General features: G+C 42.7%; 1 protein-coding gene across 2 annotated transcripts in view; it reads left to right on the forward strand.

The window, feature by feature from the left end:
• BBS7 (Bardet-Biedl syndrome 7) overlaps positions 1–23,444 on the forward strand; it is a 368,412-nt gene that overhangs the window by 241,396 nt on the left and 103,572 nt on the right. For both annotated transcript variants that reach the window (XM_085641566.1, XM_085641567.1), the window contains exons 10-12: positions 1,761–1,863; positions 13,158–13,350; positions 16,714–16,788. In XM_085641566.1, coding sequence (XP_085497692.1) covers positions 1,761–1,863; positions 13,158–13,350; positions 16,714–16,788 — 371 coding nt within the window. The remainder of the gene's footprint in view (positions 1–1,760; positions 1,864–13,157; positions 13,351–16,713; positions 16,789–23,444) is intronic.

The raw sequence follows: 23,444 nt of genomic DNA on the forward strand, positions 1-23,444 counted from the left end.
TGATGAGGAGGGACCATCCAAAGGGCTGACAGGTCTAACAAGGGGGAATAAGGATTATGCCATTCAAAAAACAATGGTGGAGCAAGAGGAAGGGTTGGGGGGGCGTAATGCATCAAGGGTAATTTATGTAAAATTTGTTCATAAAACGTTGACTTGTTCCACACAATCTATTTCTTCTGTCTTCTCCACTACTTCGACTGTTGTGACTCATATGGCCAGCTGCTTATTAAAGACTCATCATCAGTGCCTCCTGGGGCATTCATATTGACCCTGGTGTAATCTGCCACTGAATAAGGATATAACTTCTCATAGGAGACTTTTTTGACCTCTTTTTACAATTTTTGAATCATGGATTGGGCCAGGAACTCCTTATATTAGCCCAAATCATTGTTTATTTCCTCCAGTTTTTCTAAAAATAGATTGGCTTATACGGTGATTCTTAAATTATTCTCTGAGATCTGTATTTTAATCTGCATTGAATCAGATAATCTCTTTGTAGTCTTAATTATGAGCACTAGCCAATCACATGTGCACTGCCATGCGTTAACCGACTATTCTTTTCTAAAAGAGCTTTACTGACTCCCACTGTGAGGTAGGCTACTTATTTATGTTTTGTCTAAATCTAGCCTCCTGTCACCCAACTGAATGATTTCCCTTTTTCCAATTAATTTTTGCAGACATTTGGCAGTAACTGGGGTATTTAAGTGGTCCTTCGGGATTTGTTTTTAGTAGTGTTTATGCCACAATATTTTCCTGTTATTTGGAGACTCTAGTCTTAGGTTGAGGCAAAGTGTGTCTAAAACAGACCACAAACTCCTACTTGGTGTGAGGGCCTGCTGGGTAACCAGTTTGGCTTATTGCACTGACATTTTTCAATGTCTCATGCAAAGGATTACTATGTTAATAATGTGCAAATTGCTTTCACCTGGAATCACAGAGTAGTCTAAGATGGTTTTTGCAACTCTTATCTGCTTGGGGTGAAGGGCATTTCTTAAATCTGTGTTGAAGTGGGAGTGTGCCTACAGAGATTGTAACAGATCTTTAGTGGTGTTTTCAGGGCTTTCTTCCTTAGGTTGTATGGTTTCTGCTGCACTAAAAACCTTTTCATTATGGTTCCTGCGTAGGATGAAGTAAGCTTTGTTGGCTTTGCATTTGTCACCCAGACATGCTTTTAAAGGTGCTGTTGAAATCGTTGAGGTTAGTGTGAATCATTTTTTCATTGGGAGTTGTGAATGGTTTACATTTTCAAGGAGGCACAGTTCACCCAATGAGCAAGTGTACGGTGTTATACGTGGTTGCAAAGCTATTTGCATCTTTATGAAAAGGCATGTTTGAGATACTGATGTGTTTTTTGGGTTTAAGGATGTCCTCTTTTAACCATTTCCTGGTGCGACATTTGATAAGATTAGAACAGATAGCTTATGTACTACTTTAGTATCTTAATTATGGAAAAGTAAAGAAGCATATCAACCTGCAAATGGGATACTAATGGGTTGTCAAGGAACAAAATCTGTTAAAATTGCTCATTGGGTTTGAGCTGCAGAATATGTTAGCAACGCAAGCTTTCAGAGTCCAGATTATTGTCCAGAATGAAACCCTGAATCTCTGAAATCTAAAACTTGGTATAGTGATTCAGGGATGCAGTGCACTCTTATATGATCATTATGTACTTTGCAACAGTTGATTATCAGGTATATTAATAGTTTTGCTGTAGAAATAAAATTGCTCACCTTTGATTTGACGCATAGTATATGTTACAGGTTGGGTGATGGGATTGACAACTGAGCCCATCCACAAAGAAGCTGGACCTGGTGATGAATTAAGGATCAGCCCAGAGATGCAGAACAAGATTTCATCATTAAGGTGAATAAAGCGTGCAAGAGATTTTAATAATGTATGAAAAGGAGCAGTAATAGATCTATGCTTCAGGTGACTACAAGGTTTTATTATTAGTTTAACTTTATAAAGTCCTGAAGAGAGTACACCTTTCATTGAAGCTTTATCTAGTAGTACTCCGGCTTTGTGTCTGTATTGCCAGACACACCGTTTGCTGCAAAGCAACACTGACTTTGCTGCAGGAGTGCCATGCAGGAAGAAGCAACACTTGGTGTCTCCAATAAAATCTAAAAGTGTAGGAGAATATCACCCAAAATTACATGATCTAAGGAACGCTACGTCTACCACCTACTCCACAATTTCAGAAGTACATATTTTGTGCGTTTAATTTTGTGTTGGTGAGAGGTTGTCTTTATTTTTATCATCTTTATTTCAGTGGGCTAAGGTTACTGCTAATTGGAACATTTTACTTTCAATGGTTTTCCCTGGTGCATTTTGGTGTTGAGGACAGGAATAGAGGCAACAATCACTTACGTTTGTGTAGCATTCTATGTTGATAGTCTTGTTTCACTTTTGCCGGTGTTCCCTTTACTAAAACGTCCTTATCAGATCTGCTCATTGGTTCGTGATGTGAACAGAAACTTTAAATAATGCATCGTTGTGGAAGCTGATTCATCCTCCTTGTTTCTAGAGGTGGATTGTGCAGAGCTGTTTATTGTTAGAAATTGGGTCATAGGTTGACAGGGGTATGAGCCCTAGTCAAGTAGCAACCACAATCCTAGTCAGGATACGGCACAAGCAAACCCCAAATTAACTTGTGCTCAACCCCCTGGTAGCTTGGCAGAGAGCACTCAGACTTAGCTTAAAGACAATTTGTAAAGTAAATGGCACCGTCTGAAAATGTTTCACATCGTATCTACAACACCGTTCTCAACAAATCAAAATCAACTCATGTCTATCTAAACCCACACTGGTCAATCTTGGAGTACCTCAGGGCTCAATTATATCCCCCTCCCTTTTCAATCTCTTCATGGAACCCCTTATAGTCATCTTGAAGCAGGCAGGGATCAAATATCACCTGTATGCTGATGACATGCAACTTTACTGCAAAATCAAATTACCCAGTGACATTCTACATCTTAATGCCACACTGATCAAGTTACACTCCTGGTTTTGCTCTAATCACCTGAAGCTAAACCCCATCAAAACAGAAGTAATTCTATTCTCCCCCAAAAGCAACCACCTGCCAATCCACTAATGTCTCAACGACCTAAATGCCTTAAATTGCTCACACTCTATCCAACTCCGCAAAGTCTCTTGGGTTCTTCCTGGACAACAACATGTCAATGAAATAACTCATCAAGGAGGAGGAGCCAAGATGGCGACCGGGACGGCAGCGTAGACTCCCGGCTCCGTGAACCTCTGCATCCCGCACGAATATCCTGCCTGAGATCCTTAACCTGTGCTACGTGGTCGTGTTTCTGAAGGAGAGGGGCTCCCGACTGTCTGACTCCGAGGTTTCTAGCTGCGGTATTACCGGAGAAAACTGCATCTGAACTTTGCGGCCTGTGCGGCCCTGGAGCCGGGACATCGAGTGGACGCCGTGGCCGGGTGGCAGTGCGACAACAGCGGCCAGTGGTGACTGGGTGGAGTCGGCCCACCGGAGCGGTGCCAAACTCGGCCTACATTTCGGCATGGTCACTTCTACTGCCCAGCGTAGCGGACCGAGTGCTTGACCGGGGGTGCAAATCTTAGGTTCCCCGGTGACTGCCCCTGCCTTGCTGGTGAGCTGCCCGGCCGCCGTCCGTATCCTGCCCCGATCGCTGCGGGCCGCCCCCGGATTTCCACGGGGGCTGGTCCGTGGTGGGGACGACTGTTGCCCGTGACCACGGATAGTTTTTTGCCTGCCCCCGGAACCCGGTCACCCGCGACGTGGACATCGCGACGCTTGTCCCGGCCCCGGTGAGGGTCGGGCATACTTGGCGGCCATCTTTGGGCGATGAAGCCTACCATCCTGTCCGCTGGGCCGCGGCGGGCCTGTGAGCGTACGACTTCTGGGAGTATGGCGGCGAGATCGCAGAGAGCTGAGCTGGGGTACGGCGACCTCCTCGAGGCTCTTGGTACTCTTCACTCCTCCTTGGTTCATGGTTTCGTGATCTTGGGGAGTAGGCTCGATGGTGTGGCGTCGGAGTTGGGGCAGTGGCGGCCCGCCTGTCCGCACGAATACAGAGACTACCCACACTGCGCGCAGGAGGATGCTGTGGCGGCCACCCCTGAGGTTAGTGCACGACTGGACGCCCCGGCCAGTATGCTACAGTGTGTTCGACCTTCTGAGGGCCTGATCTGTCCCGGAGGCGTTGGACCTGAGTGTGATGTGGTGGCCTCATCCCGTACATGCCCTCCTACGACCCAGGGACAACTCCTGCAACTAATGTCTGCTTTGGCTGCTTCTGCCTCCCTGAACCTTGCATGCAGTGCAGATCCTAGGGCAGCACTGGGAAGCCTGTTTCCTCACGCGGCGGACTGTGTTGATGTTCAGAGACTTCCACCCCACCTGTGTGCGTCGCTTCTCTGTCGTTGTTGGACATTTCTCTGCCTAGGAACATTGGGTATGGTGCTGGGTCGAGGGGTTGGCATGGGCAGAATTCCAAAGAGTGGTCAGGGATGAGGCTGGCCCCTCGGGGGTGGTCGCCTAATGGACGGGCGGGCATAGAGGTGGCGTGCTCTCCTGACATGGCTACTGGCACAATAGGTACATAATGCTCCCCATCGTGGTTTGAGAAGATTGTCTTTGTGCTGTTCCTTGTTCACTTTAGGGGAACCTTACCGTGCGGGAGGGAGAACGCCGGGGGTCTGTTATGAAGGCCCTCCTCCAGTTTATAAATACTTTCTCTACCCCCCGCCTGGTGGGGGTCTTTTCTTACTTCTTTTTCCCTACTCTTCTATATTTCGGGTCTGGTTCCAGGGCGACAGGCACACTGCTGGGGGGGGGGGGCCGTACTCATTTGCAGAGGTGCAGGGTGGGGGGTTGGGGGAGGGGATTCTGTATTCTTTCATCTCCTTTTCCATGGCCTCCTTTTTCTTCTCTGATTCTTTTTGTTTTTTCTTTTTCTGGGATCAGCGTGATACACTCCCTTTTGCTATGCCTCGTTGCCATTCCATGTGTTCACAACTTCCGAGGTGTTCTTGGGGAGTTTTGGCGGGGGACTGCGGGCGCAACTGTATATTATGTTCTTCCCCATCCTGATGTTCTTGTGTTTGCGCCATCGACCTAATAGATTGCTGTAAATCGCTAACGTTCATTACTCTGCAGCTCCGTGATCGTTGTTTTAAAATTGCTTGTCACCTGATCCTACTGCCTTGTCTCATCATAAAATGAAAACCTTTTTCTCCTGGTGCCCTACTTACGCTGTTCACAGTATTAGTAGTACGATTTTGCTCCCCGAAGTGCTGCCTGTGTTTGTACTTGTCGTTATTGATCTGATTGCTTAGCGGCCGGCCCTGGGGGGTTGTAGGCCCATACTTGTTCTTATTGAACTGTTAATAAAGGTTTCCAAAAAAAAAAAAAAAAAAAAAAAGAAATAACTCATCAAAAACTCAGCAAAAGGAGCGCTGTACTCACTAAAACACATTAAGAAAATTAAACCTTTCATTCCAGCGGATGATTTCAAGATTGTGGTGCAATCTTTGGTCCTTTCCAAACTAGATTATGGCAATGCCATTCTCACAGGGATGCCGAAAACTCACCTTGCCCCCCTTAGATCAGTTCTTAACTTGGCAGCCCGGCTCATTTCAGACGTCAAACGATTTGAACACATCACTCCTGCCCTCAAGACCCTCAACTGGCTTCCTATTGAAGGAAGATGTACTTACAAGTCTGTCTGCATCATCCACAAAGCACTTCACTCACACACTCCCAACTACCTAGAAAACAAGCTGATGAAAGCTGGGACTACCAGGTCTTTGAGAAGCTCTAACCCACTTATATTCATATCTCCCAATCTAAAAAAAAATCAGCAAACAAGTCTTGCTATTTTTCCGGAAAGGCTCAGAGCACATGGAACTCTCTAACTTCTGATGGCCTGCAATGCAACTCTTCCTTCCCTAGCTTCAAAATAAACCTGAAACAACTCCTCCTCAACAAATACTTTAACTCCTAGATTATTGACCTTGGTTAAATATCGTATGTACAGGTCTAGTCCCTACGATCATAATCGGCTGCTTCTGTTTATGCTGGCTATTAGATCATCTCAAATCTGCTTCTCTTGTTTTTGGTACTGCTTTTATTTTCTTTAATGTTTATTATTTGCTATTTTGAATTCTTGCCTCATTTGTGTTTGCGTGCCTGATTTACTGTATTTCTATTCACCATTTCTTAACGCACTTTGATGCCTTCGGGTCTAGCTAGCGCTAGATAAAACTTATAAATAAATAAAGTATTTGTGCAGCACTTCAAACAGTAAAAAAGTGAAAACATCACACACATCACACAAAAGATAACAAAATAGAACATAGTTCAATAAATAAAACAAGAGCAAAACAACAAAAATCCAATAAATAGAACTTGAGTAATGATTTTTTTAAAGAATAAATTGTAAAATAGCGCTTAGAAGCAATAGAAGCAATAACCGCTTACTTGGGCTATCTGGTCGCACCGGTCCAGGACAAAGTCAAAGGTTCAGGCCAATCGGGATGGAGCGTGGGCCTGAGAGGAACCCATTGATGCCTGCTGAACAAAAGTACCTTGATCCTGGTTGCGTCAAGGATGCAGGGTGAAGCCAGGCAGTGCTGATCAACGGCAATGCGCTGGTTCTGATCCGCGCAGCAGTGGCGATGCATCTATTCCAATGAGCTGCAATGCAGAGATTTACATTGTCGTTGAGGCAGCCATTGACGGGGATGCGAAGACCTTGCTCAGGAAGAGTTCCGTGTAGTGGAGGTTCCAAAGTCAATGTGTATGGTCCGATCCACGCAGGGGCATTGTGCCGGTTCTGGTCCATCCAGCGGTGGTGATGCGTCAGTGCTGATTCACACAACAGTGGTGATTCGCCGGTTCTCAGCCATGCAACAGAAGCAATACACTGGTCCTGATCTGCGCAGCAGCGGCAATGCGTCGGTTCGACAGAAGATGCGTGGGTTCTGCTGGCGCAAACATCTTAGACCCACTTCCAAGGGTCCAGGACTGGGGTGGAACCACTTGGCAGGGCAGACTCACAGATGGCAGAGTCCAGCTGCAGAAGCAGGGTGGTTGGAAGTCTTTTATTTCCCTGAGACTTCAACTCAGGAGGCTAGCCAGTTAGCCCTTGGAGTCACTCTGGGTGCAATTGATGCAGGTCTAGTCCTTCTCACCCAGGCAGGGGAACAGCAGGGCAGCACTGCAAGGCATGAGTCCAGCAAAGCAGTAGCCCAGCAGAGTGGCACTCCTTCAGCAGCACAGCAGTCCTTCTTCCTGGCAGTATTCACAGGTCCAGAAGTGCACTGAAGTGGTGGTGTCTGAGGTACAGTAGTTATACCCAGTTGTGCCCTTTTTTGAAGTGGGGGAGAATTCGAAGAGATGCCTTTGAAGTGCACAGATCTCCTTCCTGCTCTGGCTCCAGACTCACTACAGAGGAGTATGCAGCCCCTTTTGTGGGGACAGGGCACTACGTATTCAGGTGTAAGTGAGGCTGGGTCCTGCTCCTCCCTCCCATGCTAATAGGATGGCCCATCAAGTCAAACCTAAATCCGCATTGCGTGTGGTTGTCTAGGGGAATACACAAAGCCTACCTGTCATCCTTCCTAGACTTGTGTCAAAGACAAGTAGCAGGCACCAAATGGCTACAGTAAGAGAGACAATTTTCTAAAAGTATTTAACCATGCTGGACCAACCCAATATTTCCCCAGTAAACTGGGTAATTAAGTCAAAACAGAAAATGTCCCCGGAAGGATTATTGCCAGTATACTTCGCGTTTTGTTGGACTTTAAATCCAACTCTATAATTAATATGCAGAAGACACCATTTACAATTTAACCAAAATAAAATAATAAAACTCAGGCAGACTGGTCAAACAACATTTTTCTAATTTTGTTTTCACAATTTTTCTATTTATTGTACAAAGATTAATAATCACATAAAGAATATGTATTCAGGGTTAGATTTACATATTGGCAATATTCATACAACAACACTGTCGCACCCCACATAATCAAATCATCCAATACAAATTACTTCTAAAAATAATTGCTGGGGAATAATATATCTTCCTAACCACATGTAGTCTTAAACTTTCTAAAAGTGGCATTTCAGAATAGAATCTATCTCTTTACAATTGGGAATTACACTTACAAAATGTAAAAAGGTAATCTCAGTGTCATCCAGTGGGAGATATAGGCCTTGCAGTAGAGAAAAATGAGTTTGAGAGTTTTTTCACTACCAGGACATGTAAAACATGAAAATACATGGCCTGTATTTTAAATACATTGCACCCTGCCCTCTGGGTTTTCTAGGGCCTACCTTAGGGGTGACGTATATGTATAAAAAGGGAAGGTTTGGGCCTAGCAAAAGATTTATTTAGTCAGGTTGATATGGCAGCGTAAACTGTACACACTGACTCTGCAATGGCAGGCCTAAGCCATGGTTAGTGGGATACTTGGGTGGGTGGCACAATCAGTGATGCAGGCCCACTAGTAGCATTACATTTAAAGGCCCTGGGCACATGTACTGCACTTTACTAGAGACTTACAAATAAATTAAATATGCCAATTGGGTATCAGACAATGTTGCCATGTTTTAGGGAGACAGCACGTGCACTTTAGCACTGGTTAGCAGTGATAAAGTGCTCAGAGTCCTAAGGCCAACAAAAACGAGGTCAGAAAAAGGGGGAGGAGAAAGGCAAAAGTTTGGAGGGGCCCTACAGAGTGGGCCATTTTCCAATATTTACTTTTTTGCTTCTTGTTTTCCTTATAATTATATTGACAGTTGGCAGTTAATGGATTAGTAATACGGGGTGAGATGTACGACCATTTCATTTTTGCAACTCCAATTGCGATTTTTAGCAGCTCACAATTAGCGAGTCACAAAATGAAATGTACTAATATGTCTCAGACGCATTTAGCGATTCCCAATGGGGTCGTAAATTACCTACCGTGTATGTATGTGTGTATATATATATATATATATATATATATATTGCTGCGGTTCCTTCTAAATCCTCAGGAGGAAAAACGAAGCCGTGTGTGGTCCTTCAAAATTCTTTATTCAGCCACTCTGCCAAACGCGTTTCGAGTGCGAAGCACTCTTGTTCACTGACAAGTAAAATCAAAGCGAGCGGCCATTTTTATGGTATTCACCACGTGATTAAACAAAACTACAAATAAAGTGCATTAGAAAACAGACTTGTAGTTTTTTGATTTTTTAAATAGGAAAGTGGCACGCGATATTTGATAAAACTCGTATTCGTTGAAATTCATTTCATAATGATAAAACATGTGTAAAATCAATATATGTACAATGAAAATCAATTTATAAATATTTATAAATATTAAATATTATAAAATTCTTCTAAAATGAAATTGTTGCGAGTGTTGCCCCAGTGGGCCCACGTAAACAAGTTACTGTCAATTATCGCTGCTTTTCAATTCTGCCCCAGTGGGCCTACCGCCGTCCTAGATTTATTTCTACTACATGTCATAAATTAGTCATAAAACCTATTATAAAACCCAACATTTAAAACTGCTAATAATACTACAATAACACATTTTCAGACTAAATGGGTATACAAATCTTCTTCTATGTTCAATCCATCAGGTTGTTTACAGTTTAGTTCAACAATATACCTTGACTCCAATTTTCTCAATGCTCTTTCACGGTTCCCTCCCCTTGTGTTTTTTGGTACCGCATCTATTACAAAGTAAGATAGACCTTTAACATCTTTTTTATGAAATCTTTCAAAATGTCTGGCGACAGGATATGTCCTATCGCCATTCTTTATTGCCCTGAGATGTTGTAAGATTCTTTTATGCACCTCGAGGATTGTGCTGCCCACGTACTGCAGTCCACAAGGGCACTGGAGCACGTAGACAGCAAAATCCGTTTTACAAGAGTATTTGCCTCTGATTCTCTTTGAATGTTTGCTAAAGCCTGGTTTGTACCTATCCGTGTTTACGCCATGAGTACAGGCTTTGCATTTGGGGCATTTGATAAATCCCTTGCGTTTTGTGAGCCAAGTGGTTTTTTGTGGTGGCTTGCTTAGAGTATTTTTTACCAGGGCTTGTTTGAAAGATTTCACCTTGCGGAATGTGATTAGGGGTCTCCGTGTTACAGCCTTACCTAAAATTGGGTCATTTTTTATTAGATGCCAGTGTTTATTACAGATGTTTCTTAATTTGTCATGCTGAATGCTGTAGGATGTTATAAATCTACACTCTTTGTTTATTTCTTTTGCATCATTCCGCTTAGCTGTTTTATTGCTAAACAAGATCTCTTCTCTTTTCTTTGCATTAGCTCTATGAATTGCATCTTCAATCCAACTGTCAGGGTACCCCCTATCTTTGAACCTTTTTTCTAAGGTTTTCATTTCTTTTTGTAATTCTTTCTCACTGCTACAGTTTCGTCTGGTTCTTAGGCATTCTCCATAGGGGATGCTCCTCTTTAAGTTAACCGGATGGAAACTTGTAGCATGTAGGATTGTATTACTGAATGTGGGTTTCCTGTAAAGCTTGGTTTGAATTTTACCATCTTCTATAAACACTGTAACATCCAAAAAGTTAACACTAGTATTGCTGATTTCACTTGTAAAACTCAAATTGAGGTCATTTATTTGGAGCTTGTTGATGAAGGATCTTGCTTCATTTTCAGTACCCTTCCACACTACAAATAAATCATCGATATATCTGCTCCAATGCATGATGTTCTCTTCCCACTCTTTGCTATATTGTTCCCTGACCACCTGCTCCTCCCACCAGCCCATATGCAAATTCGCATAGCTGGGGGCGAAGCAGGTGCCCATCGCTGTGCCACAGGTCTGTTGGAAGAATTCATCATTAAAGAGGAAATAATTGCTATTCAAGCACTTTTCAACCATACTGAGAATCATTTGAGTTTTACAAGTGAAATCAGCAATACTAGTGTTAACTTTTTGGATGTTACAGTGTTTATAGAAGATGGTAAAATTCAAACCAAGCTTTACAGGAAACCCACATTCAGTAATACAATCCTACATGCTACAAGTTTCCATCCGGTTAACTTAAAGAGGAGCATCCCCTATGGAGAATGCCTAAGAACCAGACGAAACTGTAGCAGTGAGAAAGAATTACAAAAAGAAATGAAAACCTTAGAAAAAAGGTTCAAAGATAGGGGGTACCCTGACAGTTGGATTGAAGATGCAATTCATAGAGCTAATGCAAAGAAAAGAGAAGAGATCTTGTTTAGCAATAAAACAGCTAAGCGGAATGATGCAAAAGAAATAAACAAAGAGTGTAGATTTATAACATCCTACAGCATTCAGCATGACAAATTAAGAAACATCTGTAATAAACACTGGCATCTAATAAAAAATGACCCAATTTTAGGTAAGGCTGTAACACGGAGACCCCTAATCACATTCCGCAAGGTGAAATCTTTCAAACAAGCCCTGGTAAAAAATACTCTAAGCAAGCCACCACAAAAAACCACTTGGCTCACAAAACGCAAGGGATTTATCAAATGCCCCAAATGCAAAGCCTGTACTCATGGCGTAAACACGGATAGGTACAAACCAGGCTTTAGCAAACATTCAAAGAGAATCAGAGGCAAATACTCTTGTAAAACGGATTTTGCTGTCTACGTGCTCCAGTGCCCTTGTGGACTGCAGTACGTGGGCAGCACAATCCTCGAGGTGCATAAAAGAATCTTACAACATCTCAGGGCAATAAAGAATGGCGATAGGACATATCCTGTCGCCAGACATTTTGAAAGATTTCATAAAAAAGATGTTAAAGGTCTATCTTACTTTGTAACAGATGCGGTACCAAAAAACACAAGGGGAGGGAACCGTGAAAGAGCATTGAGAAAATTGGAGTCAAGGTATATTGTTGAACTAAACTGTAAACAACCTGATGGATTGAACATAGAAGAAGATTTGTATACCCATTTAGTCTGAAAATGTGTTATTGTAGTATTATTAGCAGTTTTAAATGTTGGGTTTTATAATAGGTTTTATGACTAATTTATGACATGTAGTAGAAATAAATCTAGGACGGCGGTAGGCCCACTGGGGCAGAATTGAAAAGCAGCGATAATTGACAGTAACTTGTTTACGTGGGCCCACTGGGGCAACACTCGCAACAATTTCATTTTAGAAGAATTTTATAATATTTAATATTTATAAATATTTATAAATTGATTTTCATTGTACATATATTGATTTTACACATGTTTTATCATTATGAAATGAATTTCAACGAATACGAGTTTTATCAAATATCGCGTGCCACTTTCCTATTTAAAAAATCAAAAAACTACAAGTCTGTTTTCTAATGCACTTTATTTGTAGTTTTGTTTAATCACGTGGTGAATACCATAAAAATGGCCGCTCGCTTTGATTTTACTTGTCAGTGAACAAGAGTGCTTCGCACTCGAAACGCGTTTGGCAGAGTGGCTGAATAAAGAATTTTGAAGGACCACACACGGCTTCGTTTTTCCTCCTGAGGATTTAGAAGGAACCGCAGCAATTTAATGGGACCCGCTTCTGTGGGGTCCTCCCGTAACGAAGCGACTTCCGTTGTGGTGGAGGCAGTTTATACGCAGAAGACGCCTTTCCATATATATATATATATATATATATATATATATATATATATATATATATATATATATATATATATATATATATATATATATACCACCATATCTGTGATTGCTTTTTTAATAAAGCATTTTTTTTCTGTAGGATGTGGTCTGTGGGACCGCTGTCTGCTCTTAAAAAATGTTAGGACCCCTTCCCATTTGCAAATGGGTTACCACCTCCTTCACAGAGTCGGTAAAATATAAATGTTTTGCAACCGCATTCCGGTCACAAAACATTCACCCTGCCACTGTGACTCGCTATTAGGAGGGACGCCCTTAAAACGACCTCTCCTAATAGCGACTCGCAAACTCTATTTTGCGAGTTGGTAATAGGTCATTGACAAGCAAAATAGGGTAGGGTATTGCAAAAGTCGTTTTAGCGGTCGCAAGCAGCCCAATTCTCTGTTTGTGACCACTAAAATGAAATGGTCTTACATCTGGCCCATGGTCTTACTGACAGAGAAGCACATCTTTCATTCAGTTTAACTGAGTCTTTTTTTTTAATTGTCATGTTTAGGAGTGAGTTGGAGCAGCTCCAGGTCAAGGTCCTGCAGGAGCGTGACAAGTACCAGCAATCGGCGCAGTCCAGCACAGCTATCTCTGCAGTACCTATCTTTAGTGTGAATGATAAGTTTACATTAAACCGTGATGATGCAAGCTACAGCCTCATCCTTGAGGTGCAGATGGCTATAGATAATGTCCTGGTTCAGGTAAGACATATTTTTCTATCTTTATTTTCCATATGTTTTACAGGGCCTGTCCAGATCTGCAACCATTTTTTAAACGTTTCTTTATTAGGTTTTTGTGTTAATGTAGAGCAACAGTAACAATAAGACATCCAATCTCCAAGAATATCTGCAGTAATTTCAAAAATCATAATCTAGTGTGACACATATATGTATATACATTAATACCCCTCTGTGTCTTCCCACTTGCATACTCCCATTACAAATGCATTGCATGACAAATTGTTGGAGTGCCATTGGTCGTCTCAGTACAGGTCTACTAGCTTGATGAACTGACTGCACCATGAGGCCACATAAGAGGGCAGTGACCGATTGGGGTGGCAGGGTGATGGGGGAACAGCCACCCACATCTGTGGTACAGTGGTTATAAGCAATTCAAGGGACACACACACACACACACACACACACACACACACACACACACACACACACACACACTCACACTCACACTCACACTCACACTCACACTCACACTCACACTCACACTCACACTCTCTCTTGGTAGAGGCAGGCGGGTGAGCCCTTCCACTTACAGCACAAGTACTGCCTCATGCTCATCCTCGTCCTACCACATATAAAGTGGGTGCTGCTGAGGGGCCCACTCTACATGAATTGATCACACGTTAGAGGCTGTGGATTGGTTGCTGTAAGGTGAAGCATGACCCAAAGGCAAGCCTCTACCTGTTACCAACCCCCTATACTCTGGTAATCCCCCTCCAGTTCCTCTCCCTCCACAACCCTCTCTAAAAGCTCCCCTTATGTCATCTCATACTTCCAGTTAATTTAGTATGCTTCTCCCCTGCTATTGACTACTCTGTCACATCTCTTTGCCACAGGGAAACCTTGGGAGCCCTGAAGTTTCTCCATCCCATCACCACATGCCAGCATGCCAACACCAGTGTCAGTCTTGGGAAATTTGTGTTGCATCTTCCTCCTTTCCCATTGGGGATCACCCCCTAATAAGCTTTGCAAGGGTCCCAGATACAGTGGTATACCTGTGATTGCCTCCAGTGATGAGAACAATATTTCCCAAAACAGGGGCAGTGGGGGCACTCCCATGCTAGATGGAGAAAGGAGGCTCTCTTTGCGCAACACCTGGGGCAGGAAGCATTCCTTCCGGGGTATATCTTGCCTAAGACCACTAGTGACAGATGGGTTCGGTGGAGGAAATTGAATTGTATCAACTTGAATCTTGTGTTGCCTGAGACCTCTCATGCCTGCGGACAGGCAGTATCCCACTATGTGTCGTTGAATTAGTCCTCAATATTCTCCTCCCACCCAGATCAGCCATAAGTTGTCCTTTTGAGGCTGTCAAGCTTTAACGTTCTGCACATAATAGTAATGGTGTGCTGAGAGGTACCCAATTGTAAAATGGCCTCCTGAGTCTGTGTGGATATCGGTGAAGAGATCTAGCAAACTTGGGTCAAGTGCAGAAGGTAACATTGAGCGGTCTCAGTGGTCTTTAGTTGGCTCCCTAATCACTAGACTGCATGTGTAGTCTGGATTTATATATAGTAACAATTTATGAAATCAAATGCCATAATTTGCCACTTCACCGCATGCCATCAAATGGGATCAGTAAATAGTAATAGAAGGCTAGTTGATATCTGAAGCATTCCATCCCTGGGGCAGGCAGTTATTTTATAAAATTCCATGATCTTCCTCAACCATTTCCCCAGATCCCTTTCCTAACTAGTTTTCATTAGAGAGAGTGAGTTGCACTATTCATCAAAGATTTGTGTCGTGGAGATAGCCTTTGACTTCACATAGTATGTCATGAAACAATGCATGGCGCAATTAAAGGTATCTGGGTCCTTGGCATCTTATTTTCTAGCACATCTGTTAAAAGGATAGCATTGCAAGCATCCTTCAGATGTCTCTCAATTGTATTCCTTAAAAACGTCCAGTGCACTAAGATCCTGCATTAAATTTCCCACCCATAGTAAGTCTCCTTGGAAAGTTTCCCCTTCCATCCCATTGGACTAGCAGCCTCTCTCCAGCCTTTGTCAGCGACAGTAAATTGATCGGCTGAGTCTTCCCATTTATATGTATATTTGAAAAAAGCCCTTATTTGTCCATCCGTTCCAACCCCAGTGACTGTTGTGTGACTAGACAGTAAACTCTTTAATTAACCACTACACAGCTGAGTAGCCAAGTAGTATATATGAATATTAGTTAGATATTCTTTTGCCATACATCCTCATGTATAGTGATTACAAGGAGATCCTAGGAAACCCCTTTCCCACTTAAGACTTTGCAGCATTCCATCTGCTACATTAAAGATGCTATTGGGAATTCATCATGATGCCTTCTGCATGCCATAAAGAAACCTAGGAAGTTCTATCATTTTATAAAATGCTGCTCTGCTCATCAGAGAAAGGGGAAGCATACCCTTTCTTATATGAAATGCTTCACCAGTAGTCCCAGATTACTCCTAAAACCTGGTCTCTTCACTGGTCACATAGATACAAGGTAGGTAGCTCCTTTCACATTAATCCTAAGGGGCATACGAGTATTAGGAGCAGGCCTCCACTGGAACCCCGTAGGAGATGGACCCAGACTCACGGTATAAAATAAAATGTTGTCCCCATATATGATATTCTGTCTTCCCAGATCGAACACCATCCAGCACCTGGCACCGGCACGTCAGGGGTTCTATCACTAAAGCAAAAAGAATTTGAGATAGAGGCATAAAAGGCCCATACATTATAGTAGCTCCATCCAAGCCAAGATTTAAGGGCTGAAGCCGTCTCAAAAGTCCCAAAAGTACCCCTTCCTCTTAGTAAACATGAAAGGTGATTCCACAGAATCTAATGCTTTTCAGATTTTAATGGTAACGGTAGCGTTGCCTACCTTAGCACATCAAGGCCTTTTCTTTTATTCCAGTGGCATGGTTCGGCATAAATCCGATCTGATCTACCTAAGCCAGGTCTTTCGGCACGACCATCACACGGTTTGCAATTATCTTAGCAAGAACTTTGGTCTTCTAAACCTCTACTTACATGTAGCTGCATAACTAATGTCCCAACTAAAACAAACTGTAGAAAGAAAGGGAACTCATTCTGTTAAAGTATTTACAATATTATTGAATGTATATTTCTTGAGTTCTTATATTCTTAAGGTAATATGTATTTTTACTGTTGCACACCACGTGTGTTTTTCCATTCTATTGATCTGCTCACCATTATCACTGAGATTGTTTGGTGTTGATGTGTGAATAGTTCTGGCGGCAACATGTTTTTTTCTATGAAGATGTACCCAATCCTCTACAAATACACAGATGTAAGAGGCTGTTAATGAGATGATGTTTTTTCATGTTTGTGACAGAGTGATGTTCCCGTAGACCTGCTGGATGTGGATAAAAATTCTGCAGTCGTCAGTTTTAGCCGCTGTGACACTGAGGTGAGCAAAATATTTGAAGCTGATTTCCTTCAATTGTATATTTCCATCTGTAGAGTGACTTTTTTAGTATTGCTTGCACTTTCAAACATCCTAATAAAGCAAAACATGGCAAGCTGGCGCTTGCTGTATTCTAAAACGGGCCTCACAGCATCCACATTAAAGGTTTTCATATCCAAACTATGAAAATGGATCACAAGCTAAGCTAGAAGGACAATGTACAGTCTAACATAAATTATCAGGCTGTGTTCCTGGTGCTTCCTATGTTGAACAATGTTCTGAAATTTGAGCTATGCAACTGCATTGCATTCTGTTTATTCTAAAAGCATACTCGGAGTCAGCTCAAAAAGCAAATGTCATGGATTCCAAATGAGAGAATTTGCTAAAAGTGCCCTAATCAAAGAGTGAATCTAGATACAGTGACTGATGTTGGCATAAACAAAGAGACATGCTGAAGGATCTTCATCTTGTTATTCTAGGGAGAAAATAGGATCCCTTCCCAGTCAAATGGAGACTTACTTTTCCGCTGGCTAAGCGCATTCACAGTGCTTGTTCCTTGTTGGCATACTGAACAGAGACTCTTGCTGTGCTGGCTTTTCTCCTCTATCGCAGCCTGCTGTCACAGCCCCATCTGGAAGATTGGGATACCGCAATATACGTCTTGTGTGCATGTCAGCTTTGACCTCCCTAAGCTCCAGGACACTCTTATCTACCTCTGTTCAAGTGAAGTAGACCACTTCCGTCGTTTACCTACTTAGGTTATAGAATCTTTAAGTATCCAAATTCTTTCTGTGTCTGGCTAGAATGTTTTGGGACTGGTTCTACATCTGGGCATTGACTTAATGTCCTGTCTTTTGACTCGGGCCATACTTAATCGATCAGTACTGATAAAGACCCTAAAGTCAAAATGCCGTTGACTTTGCCTTCAGGAAGTGAAACCTTATTTCTGACTAGTTTCACAATCCATTGAAGTATTGATACAAACCAAATATTGTTGCGTTTGGCCATGAGATTCTTGCTGCTGTCACACTTTAATTTTTAAATTCTGTGTGCCACGTTTTCAGGGCGCCAAGAATGTTTTCCTCACTTATTCGCTTTCGACTACATTGTTTATTGTGCATGTATTAAATTATTTTCATTGTTTCTCAATACCAAGCAATGTGTCTTCTCAGTACCATGCGCCTGGTCATATGCACCTTCTTTAAATTCATTATTGCAATTGATTATTATCTCAACATTGATTGTATCTAAAAGTAATAATATTTAGCGATCCCAGAAACCACTGTACTACACTTCTACACTTGCATACAAATAAACCTTTCATGATACTCAAAAGAATGTGTTGTAATGATTTAGTATTACCAAGTTAGGAGGAACATTGCAAGAAATGCCGGTAAACCCTGAAATGTGGAACAGTAGTTTATGGGGTTAACAGCCAATAAATGAGCGCTCTTGCTGCATCCCATCTAAACTCTCCTCCATTGCTTAGGCCTCTTTGAAGCTGCAGTTGATTCTGTCAGCCCTATCTCACACTGTGGGTCCCCATTTTAAACAGGCAGAAGGGACAAGCAAAATACTACTGGCCTTTATTATGGGAATCCAACACTGTATTCAGTGATTCTTCCAGGTCGCGGCTTCTGTGTGAAAGACTGTCAGATTGTGCTTCATCACCTCCATGTTGCAGCAGCAATTCTCAGAAGTGTGCATTTTGCGGGAGCAGACCCACATACCGATGGAGAATAAACTTGATGCTAGCAAATCTGCTCCTGCACAAATGGGGGCCCCCCAAAAAAAGATAAGTATAAACACCCTAGCAATCGGAGCTTCAGCGGATTCTGGGAGGGTCGTTGAGGTGTGTGTGTTTTATCATATCTGCCCTGCAGTTATGGATCTGCCCCTGTAAACGACTACAGCAAATGTTTGGTGTAGTCTCAAGGAAGGAAAACAACTTATTACAAGGCCTTACGCACTACCTCACCCCCAAAAACATAGACCCCTAATGAGGGCCTAGATACGTCCAACAAGCTCGGATGAGATCAAGGGCAAGGTTGCCTCCAGTGGAGGTAACTTCACACCACTTCATTCTTCAGATGCTTTAGACAGTCATGACAACAGCCTCAGCTCTAGGATCATGTGAGCAGAAGGAAAGAGGGTCTGTTCTTGGTAGAGGCAGGTGGGTGGGTGAGCCCTTCCACTTACAGCAGAAGTACTGCCTCATGCTCATCCTCGTCCTACCACATATGAAGTGGGTGCTGTTTAGGGGCCCACTGTACAGGAGAGGATCACACATCATAGGCTGTGGACTGGGTGCTGTAAGGTGTAGCATGACCCAAAGGCAAGCCTCTACCTGTTCTCCAACCCTATGAACCCTGGAAATCACCAGCAGGAACAGAATCTTCTCAGCTCTCCACAGCTATTGTATACCAGTTGTCAGGAAAATACGTTTTTCTGTCTGTCGGAGGCCTTGTTATTGGCGAGCTGAACGGAGGCTGAGGCAAGGAAAGCTTCCACTGATGGGAAAGAGTTTTGATCAGTCAGCAGGAGTAACTTGTATCATATAATTCTTGAAGGTCCTCGTAGAGTTCAGGAACGAGCAATAAGCTCATACAGCTCTACCTCCAAAAGAGCACCGTGAGTAATTTACTTTGCTGTATAGGCTCATCAGATGGAAACTTGGAACCACTTCACCACTGTTAAAGGCAGCCACCCTACAGGTGCACAAAACTATAAGTATTTTTAGCAAGCAGATGAGTGCGCCCATTTATACCATGGAAATCAGATTCCGTGTCTCACAGGAAGTATCTGCTAATTAAAAGCCTCATCAAAAGGACTCACCACTTAACGTTTTGATGTTGCTTTAAAAATCGAATTTTTGTAAAGCAACAGTGGCACAGTAACCCACCCTTTCTAGAATCAAGGAGAGTGTGAATGGGGATGATCCAAAGAAGTTTTTGGGTCAGCTATACCAGTAGGAATTTCCAACCTGACACAACAGGGATTTTTCTCAAGCATTTCATTGGTTGCATAGGTTTCGGCCCATGTTTCGAGGCGAAATCAAAACATTATGCTGAGCTTGAATATTTGGGCAGCATCCTCGTATGAGAAGAGCTAAGAGATAATCAGAGACTCTCCAAATTTAGTGAATCAAATCCGATTGCTAATATGTGGAAGAGGATGGCCAGTGACTTCGTTTGAGCTACAACAGAGCACCCACATGGCCCGAACAATTTGACTCCTAAAAGATAAACTGGTTTCTGTGAGGAGTCTATATCTGGCCCTTGGTAGCTTGGCTCAAGGTGCAATGTCTTCCTAGGAGAAATGCATAGAGTACACGAGCAGCAACTAACCAAAATCACAATACATCAAGAATATCAAGAACCTAAAAGTGGCAAAACAGTTCAGTTAAAGAGATAAAAATTACATTAGCAAAATGCCACAATAAAGGAAATCCGATGTAGATATCAAAGGTTATAACAAAACAATTTGTGAATATTTTCGGTAAAAACTGTTCTCTTCAGCAAAAGCAAATTGTGTGTGTCTCAATACAGTGTAATGGGGCATGAGTACATTAGTTTTATTGTGCTGAAAGAAAACAATGGCACCAAATAGATGTATTTAGTAAGATACTTTTCTGGTTGCTTGAAGTGGGTTTAACCATTTTCACCTTGTTAAATATATCTGGTTCCTCGGACACCATCCTAATGTTTCCAGTTGCAGTGGGCTTCACACAACTTCAGTTTATGTCAAAAGTAACATTTTCATTTCCCACTGGTCCTCCTGAATTCTGCAACAGCTCTCCCTATCCAAAGAACTCTCGGAAGTTCAACAGGGGCAGATAGGAGAAATGTCTAGTTGTAACTTGCCTTCTTTCAAGCAAACAACATCTCCTGCTGCAGCACCTTCTGCATTCTCCAGCAATAGGCAAGGGAATACACACTGGCAAGCAGGCTTCATTTGTAGCATCAAGTCTCCAGTACCCTTAGAGAATAGCTAGAGCCTGGGTACTTTCACACATTTCCCTCCCTGCCACATACTATGGTCAGTGGTGTGCCCGAGGACTACATTAATGGGAGCTCGGTGAAAGTGGGGTTTTGGTTGGGGTTAATGTGGGCTTAGGGGAAGCAAATCATATACGTGGTGTGGTCAGTGACTCATGGAGTTATTTTGAGGGGTTCTTTCCATACTCTCCTCTAAATTAAGCCCCTTTTCTATTGAAGAGTCATAGATATGACAATACTCAGTTTTTCTGTATTTGAATTGCTATATCTCTCCCGCACCTTGGGATAAGCTTTTCTGCTTCCTATCTCTACTTTGGGAGAGGCAAGTGTAAAAAGGAAGTAACTTGATAATTGAATTGAAATACAATTGCACAATGTGGAACCAGATAACCTAGGATCAATCCTGGCTTCCTCACTTGACCCATTTGTTAAATCCTATGTAATTGCCTAATTTCACTTTGCCTCCACTTTGCATCCTTTTTCTTCATTATGAACACCTTCAAATACATGAGTTTGGATTATATGCTGTACAAACGTCTTGTGTTTGATTTAATGTATTAAAAAGTTCACCATGTATAATAACAACCCTGACCACCCAGAGAGTTCCGCATGCCACCTGAATTACCTCTTAGTTCACTATTGGTATTGTTGTTAGAGTGTGAGGAGGAATGAATATTTTTACACTCATTTTTGAAAACAATTAGTTTTAAATAAAATACTTATGAATGCACTTATCTATTTTGATATACTAAGGTGTAATGCTTCTGCATATTAATGAAATACACTGTTTGAATTTTAAAGAGACTTTACCATATTTGTATATGTTTTTTGCAAGATGTATTGAAAAATGAATGGATTCCAAATTTAGATTTTACACAACACCTTTTTTGCTTCTTTTGTTTTAATTCAGTTAGCCTGTAAATAAACGCTTTCCTGTTTATTTTACAAATTTGCGAATGTTCAGTGCTTTCTGAAGTAAACAACAGCCCTGTGTAGTCATTCAGCTGGGGGGCGCATGTGAAGGTCAGTAGGGGCTCCGGGCCGTACTTTGAGTACCATGGAACTGGAGGATAGAGACTTTCCTAATAGCCCTCTGTCGGGCAGGGAGAAATTGTTCAGGGCATCAAGTTGGGAAATCTTCCATTTTTCATCCTTTCCAGGCAGCTCTCCTAAGAGTGGGTCAGGCTTAGTGTTTCAGTTGGTAAAACAAGTATTTTATTTGTGATGGGCCTCGGATTAAGAGGACTAAAATTCCCAGCATTTCAACTCCCATACTGTACAGCAGGGTCACCCAGTTCTTGTTCTAAGGTTATCATTCAGATTTTAAGCTATAACATTGTCCCTTTTGCCACAAAAAATGTAATTGTGAATACTTTACCCCATTATGCTAAGGTATCTTAGTCTCCAAATTTAAACCCAAGCCAACCCATTTACTTCTAGCGATCTCAATTATAATCCCTACAGCAAAGCAATCATCTACTCTACTCCTCATGAAAATGTTATTCCAAAAGTTTCCTCCTGTTCCCCAGGCTCCCAAGTGAAGAGTTCTAGGTGAGCTTATCTGATAGAAACTCCTAGTCGCAGATTCCTTAATTTAGATTAATCCCCAGGTGTCAGACTGGATCTGGACATTTTTTAGCAGTATCTCTGTATGCCGGTAGGTGGCGCCATTAGGTGACATATGTGCCGGAAGTGATGGGAGTGGTGCCAATATATGGGTGGTGCCACTCTTTTTTTTTTTTAAACTTATTTTTATTGGCATTTGTTAGTTCTTTCGTTACATATCAGTATTGGATCACAATATCATTAAGCACATGTTTTCAGTCAGGTGAAATCAATCTTGACATTTATAATTATCTTTACTGCAGTTGTGTGCAAGGTAACAGGTGTTTGCCGAATAAAAGATCAAACCAGGGAGGGGGGGAGCAAACTAGGGGCAGTCATGGACTATTAGAGAAGGGTCAGCTAGACTATATCACAGGTGATCCGTAAGGTGACCGGTGGAGCAGCGCATTGGGAACCCCTGGCCGCAGTACGACGAAGCAGGCGGACATACAGCATAGGCGCAGACCTCGGGGCAGCGGGGATAGGAACCTAATCACTCCAGGGTTAGTGTACAGTATTAGGGGGGAGTGTCCTCCGGGTGGGTGGGCGTTGCGCTTTGCCGCGTGGCAGTAGGGGTGGTCACGGTCGCGTCCCGATCAGCTAGGGGCGGGACTTGTTTAAACTGATGCATCAACAGCGCCCATTCCAGGGAAATCGGGGTTTTACGTGTGCCCTTCGCCTCCTCTTCCCGCAGGGTATCCTCCTCAGCCGCAGACCATTTGAGTACCGCCCCCCTCCATGCCGCCAGCGGGGGACCCGTAGGGGAACGCCAATGCATAGCTATGCATCGTTTAGCCAGGAGGTGTGCTAAGGAGACAAATCGTATGGGCACTTTATGCCGCTTCTTCCGGCCCATTATTTCTAGTGCGCAGTACTCCCAGGTATCTAGATGGGGCAACCCCGTAAGATCCCGGAGGGTCTCGTGGATAGTCGACCAGTATGCCTGGATCCCCGGGCACGACCAAAACATATGGAGGAAATCTGCGTCTTGCGCCTGGCAGCGGGGGCAAAGGAAGAGTGTGTCGGGGTAAAAACGCTGGAGGCGCGCTGGGGTCA

The sequence above is a fragment of the Triturus cristatus genome, chromosome 2_2 (assembly GCF_964204655.1).
Source record: "Triturus cristatus chromosome 2_2, aTriCri1.1, whole genome shotgun sequence".
NCBI classification, from domain to species: domain Eukaryota; kingdom Metazoa; phylum Chordata; class Amphibia; order Caudata; family Salamandridae; genus Triturus; species Triturus cristatus.